Genomic DNA, 10,068 nt, shown 5'->3' on the forward strand with positions numbered 1-10,068 from the left:
TCAGCTCTCGAATAATTTCAGTTTCACTTCTCACCATTCAGTTTCAGTTCTACAATTCAATTTCAGTTCCAAAATTCAGTTTTTTGGAACTTACATCCGGTTCCGGTTCTTGCGTAATCGAACTTCGTTTTACTAGCGGACCGCAAGTGGCAATCTACGACATCTTGAGCTGGAGCTGGAGCTGGAGTAATTCTCCTGAAGACATTCGTGATGTCAAATGACCAGTTGAGAAACGCTCAGGTTGGTAATAAATGTATTACATGTATAAGAACAAGCGTCATGTTAACAAATAATACCCGTACAGTAACGTTTATGCGTGTTGTAGCTGTTAGCTAAAAACGCTAATTTAGCGTAGATTTCCCTGGGTTCAGCGTTGACAAACAAATATGAAAGACAGCTTTCAATAGAATCCCAAAGTTGTCATCTTGTAGCCCTCCGGAGTCCTCCACACTTGCAGAGGCCCCTACAGTAGGAAAACGTGCAAAAGAATGTCAAAACCATTGCCATTTGGGTTTACTTATGTCTCACACAGCATCCCAAGTCTTTAGCTTACTTAAAACCCTTAGCTACAGTGTATATTTAGTCCAACACTCATCAGTGTCTGGATCATTACTGATCACTTCGGTGTGATATGATATATAACTTTTCTGTTACATAGTGTATGATTAAATACACAGTACTTTTAACGTACTCCTCAATTCTTGTGTTTGACAGGCAGACAGTTCAGAAATCAGCAAGACACCTGCTAAATTTACTAACTTCTACCACTGTTCGGCCCAGTGTTCAGACTCACCAAGAGCCTCCCAGGTTTTGTGAAGCTAGACACAAACAACACATGCACAGATTACCAAATGACTTTTGAATCATTTGACATGTGTTTTATTGTTGTACTATATTAATTAGTTAGCATAAAATTATGTGATGCATCTTCTGAATATTGTGTCATTCTAGCAGACAGGAAACGAGTCAGGATAGAGGGAGAGATGGCCGACCAAGTGTCCACACAGAAATGACTAGGTTCCTTGTTGTATTTGTTCCTTTGTCAGACTTGTTGTTCCTTATACTTACTCATTTAAGTTCTCAATACCCATAACTTGTTCAGATGTACAATTGTATTATTTTATATCAACTTATAACATGTCTTCACAGGTCTTTTCCTGCTCTTTATGGAAACAAAGCAAAGCGCCGGTGCTTTCGAGGGCCTGCCAACCAATTCACACCAGTTAAAGAGATACAACTTAATTTTTATCTCTTACCCAAGCTTGCTCAGTCTACTCCAAAAGGCAGTGAAGAATTTGTCCATCTGCAAGCTGGTTTGGGACGTAGGTCTACACTGATACCTGACAGCTACAGTCATGATGAGGTAAGGTACTGCTCCACATTGACAGGAAAATATATTTGTTGTAAGTTAACGATCAACAAGTGTTTTTCTTTATTCAGAGTCAATTAATTTGGTGGCCGATGGTTTATTTCAAAGGTATGTTCAAGACTCAAAGATCTGTATCCAAAACTGGAAAGTGTTTCTGGGGGCTGGCTGATTTACAAGGGAGCAGGTAGAAAAAACCTCTTAATGGCCATTCCAACTTTTGAATTGATAGTTATAGAAGAATTTTGATGATATCATGACCATGAATGCACTGCAATGTGTACTGCCACATTTTGAATAGTACTGAGTCACTCACTTTTCTCGACAGGTGGATGGGGTTCTCGGAAACTAAATATGGTGCCTCCTGAGGACAGTGGATATACTGGGTCACTGCTAAAAAATGCAAGTGCTGGGGGAAAGACCATCCTTTACATTGCTCCAATCCAGGAAGAGCTAGACACTCAGCCGCTGCCTCCTGACTCTAGCTCCTTCTCCAATATGCCAAAAGCGATGTGCCACTCATGTCAAACCAGCTACCCACTTCAACTCTTAGCACTGCATGTTGAAACATGTCAGCCTTCAGATACTAATGCACAGGAGGTGTGTACAGTCCCGTTGCATGGATGAGTCTGGGAGATCACATTACATGTAGCTTTGTCCTATAAAACTACGTAATGACTGAAACGTGTTTTGAAAATGTTTTTATCAGTCAGGAGCTTCATGTTCAATGTTGTGGATGTCACTACACTTGCTTGTGTTTCTGTAGGTAATTTATTAAGTTTGTACTTGCTATTCTCCTTTATCAGACTTGTAATGAAGACATAGAGGACGCACCACATCCCATACCACATACAGAAGACGATCAACTTAACTCACATCTAAAGGTGAAGTTTTGTACCCCTTTAACCTTTATCTATTTGACTGTGCATGACAAAGACAGGAACATAAATATGATGCCTTACATTGAATGGGGAGAAAGTTGAGTTTGATTAAAGTGTCCTACAATAGCCAAGTTGAAGAGGTTCATTATTAGAGGTTGGATTTATTCCTTATATTTAAAGTGGGTAGCCCATGTAAGCTGTATTTGTAATGAAAGTTGACAGATAAGCAACAATCAGATGTATGGAATCACATCACAATTCCATTCTTTTAAAGTTGCTGGTTTTTTCCCCTTTCTTTGCTTGTCTTGACAGGATGTGGAGGAAGATGTCATTATTTTGTCCTCAACTGCAAAGGTAATGTTGAGTGCAACGTGTTTAATGTCTGTCTTTGAGGCATTATTGATTCTATCGTTGATATTGTTTCCTGTTACAGATTGTGTGCCCTGTCTGCGGTGAGACATTTCCTCAGAATGAGGTGGAGGCACATGCAAGCGAGTGTTGTGAGAGGTAATGCAGTCTTTTAATATGGCTTCCAACGTATGTTTGAGAATTTCCCTACAAGCCTTTTGCTTTCCACCTATTAATTTATATTTTGATAGACAGCATTTTATGCTTTGTTAGTGATTGTGCCATGTATGTTATACTTTGGTTTTGATCCTTATAATTTTTTATTTTTTTTTTGCATTAGGTTTTGTCATTCTTGCCGTAACATTTTTAATTGTTTAAGTCTTACAGAAGTTATTACAACACGGTTGAAGAAGTTCTCTTTTAAGTTTTTAAGTTGTAAAGGTATTGTTTTATTTGTTGCTTTTGTACAGTACATGTTTGAGGTCAAGTGATGTTGTTTTTACTCTGGCATTTTTTCATTACAGCAATGCAAACCTACCTTCACAACAAAGGATGGGCATTTCTAGGTTTGTACACATCAGTAGTCTTTCTTCAATGCTCTGTACAGTGGTTTTCAAACAATTTCTGCCAAGTACCCTTTGTGTAAAGGAATCCAGCTACCTAAAGGCTTAGCCTGTCCACTGCATTTTCTTCTTCTGTTAGGTCAAAGTCACATACTGCTAGTGGTGACACAATTCAGTTTGAAAACCTAAAAGACATTAACGAATACACATGAATACACACAACATGGTTTCCAGTATCATGTTTGTAATTGCGAGTTTTTCTCCATTAGCCTGGATGAAATCCTGCAGGCCATAAGTACTGCTGTGAATACAGAGGAAGAATTCCGTATCACTGTCTCAAGATCCAATATGGTGGAGCGGGGACTTGCACAGTGGAAGAGGTAAAAAAAGGCATTGCCTACAAATCAGCTGAGGGTCACATTCATCGGAGAGGCAGGAATTGATACAGGGGCATTACGGAAAGAATTCCTCACAGGTACTCGTATTTAAAATGTGATCTAAATTGATAGGAGTGAAAATGGCTACTTAACCGGACTAACTATTTGTGTTAAAAGAAATGGTTGCAGGCTTGGAGCAACGGCTATTTGAGGGTGACCAGACTGGGAAGGCTCCCAAATATTCATTGCTGTATCTCGATCTAGGAAACTTCCGGTAGGCCTTTCTCACATGCATTGGGGTCCGCAGTTGTGTGTACACACACACGCATTGGAAATTACCTGATTGATGTTATTTATCTCTTCTCCTCTCACAGTAGTGCTGGTGAAATTTGGGCAGTTAGTCTGGCGCAAGGTGGGCCACCACCCTGCTGCCTCAAAGACTGGTGTTACCAGTACTTGTGTAGTGGACAGCTGCAGATTGAGAACATTAGGAATGAGGATGTCTGTGATGATCATTACACTTCTGTTATCTCCCAGGTATGAAGTCTTAAAGGTTTCACTGCTATACAGTGTTTTGAATTACATGTTTAGCACAGATTTTACCATCCCTTATGTTATTTGCAAATTATAGGACTCTGGAATTGGTCATGTTAATGTGTATGTTTGTGTCCTTTAAGGTTGATTCGGCAACAGAAGATAAAATGACAGAACTCACTGATGAAATTTTGAGTTGTGGCTATCATGGACCTGTTAATGTCGAAAAGAAAGAAGAAATTGTTCGGTAAAACTGTTTTACTGTTTCCCCCCCAAAAAAAGTTTTTTTTTTAATTTTTTCATTTAGCAGCATGCGACTTTTTCTTCCTTTCTGCATTTCAGTGCTGTTGTTCTTCACGCCACACTTCGGTTGGTGCATCTCCTCTCCCAGCTACGTGATGGGCTCAACCTTTATGGTCTTACTGATCTACTGAAGCAGTACCAAAACATGTGCCAATCGCTGTTTGTCCCAGGGGTGGAAGTTAAGGTGAGTAAATGTTGACTTTAGTAGGGATAACACTTGTAATTGTGAATAGCAGTTCAAAGTGCTCTTTATCTTTACTTTACAGTATATACTTCAAGTCCTATAGTAGAAAATGTAATTAATGGTGGCACTGGAAAAAGAATATTCAAAATTGTCTTAAGTTGCTTAATATTCCTGAACCGTTTAGAGCAAACACAAGGCATCAGGAGCAATGAAAAAATCCCTTTTAACAAGGATTATTTACATGTAACCTACAGAGTTATAAAGAGACTTGATCTATACAAAGTTATAAGATTAAATGAGAAGAACTAGCAAGCAGCATGAGACAGACGTTTTATGTCCCTGTCTTTATGCGTGACAAAAGAATACAATTACTTAGAATAAAGACAAAATAATAGGTCCTTGATCTCAATTACAATTAAGTCTTGATTCAGATAAAGTCACAATTTTCTTTGTCTTTCTTACCAGGCTGATGCTGACTTTGTTTTTGCAACATGCCATCCTGAGTTCAGCGAGAAGGGCTCCAACAAAGAACAGGTGGAAATGAGGATTATGAACCATCTACAGGACTTCTTGCAAGCGCTGGAATCACGTAAGTGCACATGTAGTTTACTGTCAATGTATTTTGTCTTTCTGTGTTAAACTTGGAATCATGATTTTATGTAAGGAATGGCTAAACTTTTAGAGAATGGCCAGTCTTGGTTTTCATGGAGTTTGCTGCTTTAGTGTTTTTAGATCTTTTTGTCCGACGTTTCTGGAGTACACTTCAGAAAACGTTTTACAAAAAGATATTAAAAAACAAAAGCAGCAAAATGTGTGAAAACAATTCTTATTCTGTAAACCTTTGGCCACAGCTGTAGATTACACTATGAGTGCTTGTTCACTCTTTGTCAGTAATTAAGTTTTTAAGTTGTGTTTGTGAAGTTACAGGTAAACAGTATCTAATATTTTATCTAAATGACTGCTTTGTCTTTTTTTTAAAAAGGTGAAGAGCCTGAGACCAGTGACCGTCCAGTCATCCTTTCCCCAAGTTCATTCTTGCAGTGGCTCACAGGACAAGGCCACATTCCTGTCCTGCCAGATGAGAAGATGAACTTCAAAGTCTCTGTGCAGTTCAACCACTCATGCCATATTCAGTATGGTGCTCATGAAGTTTGCTACCCAACCGTGACAGCATGTAGTAATACAGTCAAGCTACCTGTTCAGCATATGCAAACTTATGAAGAGTTCAAGCATGTGATGACAAACGCGTTCCACTATGGTCAGGCATTTCTTCATATTTAGGAGCATAATCAGCCAGCCAGACATCTTGATTGTTCCATGAAATGTTAGTAAAACAAAGAAATCGTTGCGTGTTGCTTGATGTTTTTTTTATTATTGTTTTACAGTTTAAGCATTCTGTTTATTGCCATTGAAATTATTATTTAAAAAAAGTTTTTGTCAATATAGTCCTTGCTGATCTCATTCCCTCCTCCATTTGACTGTGTCAGCTTGTGAGTATCTATTTGGGTTCATGAGTGTAACAGAAAGTAAGAAAATGAAAATTACCATTAAAACAAGGAGAGGTTCTTATTCTTCTTAGAAAAAGGGATTATTTAAAAGAAAAACTATCACTAGCAGTTTGTAAAATAACATGTTCTTATAATTTTACTCTGATGGGCCAAGCTGCAACTTTCATGGATGGTGATGTAGGTGAAGAGCATGTGAGAGTGTGGTCAGGTAAATGTCTCTTCCAAAACTACATGAAGGCACAAGAGGATCTATGGAAAGGCGTAGAGATTCAATATCTTCAGCATTCAGTGGACATTCAATTTCTGGCACCAAAACACCTGGGTTGTTATGATGGGATAGCCCTGCACTCTCCCAATCAATGCTCTCAATTTGGATTTCCTGAAATAAAGCAGCGCATATGTAAATGATTTTAAAAATCTACATATAGCACTCAATAAAACCAAAACATTGCCATTAATACTCAACTGCCAAATTTTCTTCATATCTCTGTGGCTCTCTGATGGGGTGCTGCAGCATCCCAAGTTCCCACAGCTGGTTTGGTGAAAGGCTATGCTCTGTCCTGATGGAATGATCATTCCAGCCAGCAGAAAACTTGGCCAAATCCCCCTTGAGTCTTGGGAGGAAGGTATAATGGGCACAGAAGAGATGAAGACTATCTGAGATGTTAAGAAATCCATCTTCCTCCAAGCTGTGTAGTACATCATAATAAATGTGTGTCACCCCTGTCCAAACGTCCCTCCATAGGCGCTCAATTCTACATTTGAAAAAAAATACAGAAAAGGTCTGAAAGGTCAATCAAAAACTAACAAAGGACAGCCAAACAGCAATTCAGCTGGAGTCAATCATGATGAAATAACAATGTTATGCCATTTAAGATCTTACAAGCATTACCTCTGGTTGTGCACGCTTTTTCCACTTATGAAGCTTCCACATCCTGTGCCTCTCACAGTGAACATCATTTCAGCAATCTTGACATTTTCAACTCCTTGGTCAGCTCTCACTCTGTACCATATAAGATTTTAAAAATAAGTATTGAAACAACAAAATACACTAAAAAATTATTCAAATACATGATTGACACACTTGCAAATTTATATACAGCACTGAAATCCTGATCATTTCATGGTTAAACATGGCAAACACAAATCATGAGACAAACTCCAGAATAAATTTAACGAAGAATTACTCACTTGTAAGGCCATCCAAATCTTCTAACTCCGTCCAGAAAAAAATCAAGTGCAGTGCTGGCTGTGTTGTTACATGCAGCATTAAGGTACATAATCTAAACCGGGGGAAAATTGATTAACACCACCACATTAAAAATTCATACATATATACAAAATGTTTATAGGAGGACATGTGACAAGAGTGTGCAAACTGTCATAATACACAATATGATCAAAATATGTGAGCTGTATAATTACATAAGCGGAGAGAGAAAAGATAACAAGATGTGAGAAAGTCTTTGTGGATTTAATAATATGTGCTGTATTTGGGTAGGCAACTTACCTTCCTAGAGTAGCCATCTATGCCGCCAAATATCACTATGTTGTATCTGGTGAAGAAAAGACAAGCAAAGCATAAAGCATCTGATGGATAAAATTATTCAGAATTATGTTAGTCATTTAATTTTCTATGCCAAAACAAACCTAATTAATTTATGATTGGTGTCAATGTGCTGTAGGAAATGTGGGCCTTGAACAGAGTACTTTCGCCGAACCACACAGCCCAAAGTTGACATTCTTGTTAAGATGCCCTCTGTATCAACTCTGTGCATTGATGCCTTTAGTCTGTTCCACTGTACACGGTGGCCCGCAGCTTGAAGGTAACCCTTGACAATCTGATATCCAGCATGAGGTAGTCTGGATTTAATGTCTCTCACTTTGGCATCAAGAGCGTCATTAGATAGGGTAGAGTAAAGACTCCTAACTGACATGTTGTACTCCTGCATTCTCCTGTACATGGTACGTCTTGAGACACCAAGAAGGTCTGCTACACATGTGGCAGGTAGACCAAGCTGAAGAAGACTTTGGAGGTGATTCTCTGTGACCTGAAGCCTAAAACGCCCATAAGGACCAATAATCTGTACCACAGAGTTGAAGGGGGGAGGGTTGTTTCGCTGGTGTAACAAGCTGCTCACTTCTTCTATAGCTTCGCAGACATCAGCAGGAAGGTCAGCATTCTCCAGTGCATTCATGAAAGTCCTCTCTTGGGTCACAATGTACTCCAGAAAATCAAGGTCAAGAGGGTCGTTGTTGAGGACATACTCCAGCCTTTGCCTAAATCTGGACAAGCACTCCTGCACGAATATATTCTGAAAAAGGAAATGCAATACAACGTCATTTAGTATTAAGATAACTGTTAATAATAAGTGTCACTTAAGGCCATTACAAACCATCAACGTTGCCTTCACATTTTAAATCCACAAGAATTTAACAATAATAAGCACAGTTTCATGGATTTCAAGCACTTTAATTAATTAATAGTGCTTTTCAGGAAACCTGCAACTTCCTCACACCTGAAACTAGCCTGTAAATTTTCCTTCATCCTACTGTAGGGGCCTCTGCAAGTGTGGAGGACTCCGGAGGGCTACAAGATGACAACTTTGGGATTCTATTGAAAGCTGTCTTTCATATTTGTTTGTCAACGCTGAACCCAGGGCAATCTACGCTAAATTAGCGTTTTTAGCTAACAGCTACAACACACATAAACGTTACTGTACGGGTATTATTTGTTAACATGACGCTTGTTCTTATACATGTAATACATTTATTACCAACCTGAGCGTTTCTCAACTGGTCATTTGACATCACGAATGTCTTCAGGAGAATTACTCCAGCTCCAGCTCCAGCTCAAGATGTTGTAGATTGCCACTTGCGGTCCGCTAGTAAAACGAAGTTTGATTACTCTGCGCGCGATTACGCAAGAACCGTAACCGGATGTAAGTTCCAAAAAACTGAATTTTGGAACTGAAATTGAATTGTAGAACTGAAACTGAATGGTGAGAAGTGAAACTGAAATTATTCGAGAGCTGAATTTTTAAAGGATAAAATGCAGTTTCAAAGCAAACGAATTGATTTTCAAAATATAAAATTCAATTTCAATTTAGTGATGATCATTTTCAAACCATAAATTCAATTTCAAATTAGACTAATTCAAATTCCGTTTTCAAAAGCATTTATTCAAGTTACAATTCAGATTCAATCTGAGCAATTCAAATTCAAATTTAACTTATTCAATTTCAGTTTCTGATGGCACAGATTTCTGCCCATAGACAGGTTTGTATACACTTGTAGAGACAATCATGTGCATAAATTGTTAATTGTGGCCACAGTGTCAGGATCAAGAGAACAGTTTCAGCCAACACAGACACTGATCAGATTAAAGGACAAGTTCAGTATTTTACACTTAAAGCCCTGTTTTCAGTTTATGATGAAATCGAATGATTTTGATTGAAATTTGGACACATGCTGCTGGCCCGAGCTTTTTTGGTTTCTGTGGTAGCACACCCCCACCTCCACAATGGCTTCATAGGTGCACTGGAACAATCCTTCTTAAAACGCATAAAACTGTCATTTACAAAGACGTGAATCTCACCGAGTGGTCAGGAGTGTTCACTGATATGTTCACACAAAAAATCGCTGCAAAAGATACTTTCCAACTGGTTTTTATTGTAGTTTTTGTCTAACTCCATTGACTTGTATTAGATGTGCTGTGATGTACGGTATTAGTCCGCCGCTATTCTATTCTATTATTCAAGCTCTCGGCGGAAGAATGTACAGGTGTGAGGCGTTTGAAAAAAAAGGTCCACAGTTTTACAACAAATGGTAAAACACCTGTTGGAAAGCATTTTTGCAGCGATTTGTGTGTGAACATATCAGTGAACACCCCTGACCACTCGGTGAGTTTCACGTCTTTGTATGAAGCCATTGTGGAGGTGGGGGTGTGCTACCACAGAAACCAAAAAAGCTCGGGCCAGCAGCATGTGTCCAAATTTCAATCA

General features: G+C 38.7%; 3 protein-coding genes across 3 annotated transcripts; 2 read left to right on the forward strand and 1 right to left on the reverse strand.

Annotated features, from left to right (window-relative positions):
* The first annotated feature begins 1,167 nt into the window (after positions 1-1,167).
* Positions 1,168-3,767, forward strand: LOC147304597 (uncharacterized). Its single transcript, XM_086279452.1, has 9 exons — positions 1,168-1,363; positions 1,478-1,553; positions 1,695-1,966; positions 2,173-2,250; positions 2,560-2,601; positions 2,681-2,754; positions 3,120-3,161; positions 3,428-3,633; positions 3,713-3,767. Exons 3-8 carry the CDS (start codon positions 1,721-1,723, stop codon positions 3,540-3,542), a joined length of 597 nt encoding a protein of 198 aa, XP_086135578.1. The 5' UTR covers positions 1,168-1,363; positions 1,478-1,553; positions 1,695-1,720; the 3' UTR covers positions 3,543-3,633; positions 3,713-3,767.
* LOC147304598 (uncharacterized) lies at positions 3,715-5,895 on the forward strand. The gene is made up of 6 exons (XM_086279523.1): positions 3,715-3,809; positions 3,910-4,072; positions 4,213-4,316; positions 4,412-4,556; positions 5,022-5,145; positions 5,539-5,895. Exons 1-6 carry the CDS (start codon positions 3,715-3,717, stop codon positions 5,835-5,837), a joined length of 930 nt encoding a protein of 309 aa, XP_086135649.1. The 3' UTR covers positions 5,838-5,895.
* Positions 5,896-6,087: 192 nt separating this feature from the next.
* Positions 6,088-8,368, reverse strand: LOC147304599 (uncharacterized). Its single transcript, XM_086279451.1, has 6 exons — positions 7,715-8,368; positions 7,575-7,620; positions 7,256-7,347; positions 6,957-7,067; positions 6,531-6,819; positions 6,088-6,443 (listed from the first exon to the last, which is right to left on the reverse strand). Exons 1-6 carry the CDS (start codon positions 8,260-8,262, stop codon positions 6,228-6,230), a joined length of 1,302 nt encoding a protein of 433 aa, XP_086135577.1. The 5' UTR covers positions 8,263-8,368; the 3' UTR covers positions 6,088-6,227.
* Between the last annotated feature and the right edge of the window lie 1,700 nt (positions 8,369-10,068).

This window comes from Aulonocara sp. 'chitande type north' Nkhata Bay, linkage group LG22, assembly GCF_057382095.1.
Source record: "Aulonocara sp. 'chitande type north' Nkhata Bay isolate Kocher_YH1m ecotype deep benthic linkage group LG22, A_spYH_male_GT1.1, whole genome shotgun sequence".
NCBI classification, from domain to species: domain Eukaryota; kingdom Metazoa; phylum Chordata; class Actinopteri; order Cichliformes; family Cichlidae; genus Aulonocara; species Aulonocara sp. 'chitande type north' Nkhata Bay.

Bases quoted from the DNA above. Each gene is read 5' to 3' on its own strand.
- LOC147304597 (XM_086279452.1), top strand. From the start codon at position 1,721: ATGGTGCCTCCTGAGGACAGTGGATATACTGGGTCACTGCTAAAAAAT. The intron at 2,602-2,680 runs GTAATGTTGAGT...TTCCTGTTACAG, and splicing joins TTTTGTCCTCAACTGCAAAG to ATTGTGTGCCCTGTCTGCGG. The intron at 3,162-3,427 runs GTTTGTACACAT...TTTCTCCATTAG, and splicing joins CAAAGGATGGGCATTTCTAG to CCTGGATGAAATCCTGCAGG.
- LOC147304598 (XM_086279523.1), top strand. From the start codon at position 3,715: ATGGTTGCAGGCTTGGAGCAACGGCTATTTGAGGGTGACCAGACTGGG. The intron at 3,810-3,909 runs GTAGGCCTTTCT...CTCCTCTCACAG, and splicing joins CTCGATCTAGGAAACTTCCG to TAGTGCTGGTGAAATTTGGG. The intron at 4,073-4,212 runs GTATGAAGTCTT...GTGTCCTTTAAG, and splicing joins ACACTTCTGTTATCTCCCAG to GTTGATTCGGCAACAGAAGA.
- LOC147304599 (XM_086279451.1), bottom strand. From the start codon at position 8,262: ATGAATGCACTGGAGAATGCTGACCTTCCTGCTGATGTCTGCGAAGCT. The intron at 7,621-7,714 runs GTTTGTTTTGGC...TTTCTTCACCAG, and splicing joins ACCAATCATAAATTAATTAG to ATACAACATAGTGATATTTG. The intron at 6,444-6,530 runs GTTGAGTATTAA...GCTTTATTTCAG, and splicing joins GATATGAAGAAAATTTGGCA to GAAATCCAAATTGAGAGCAT.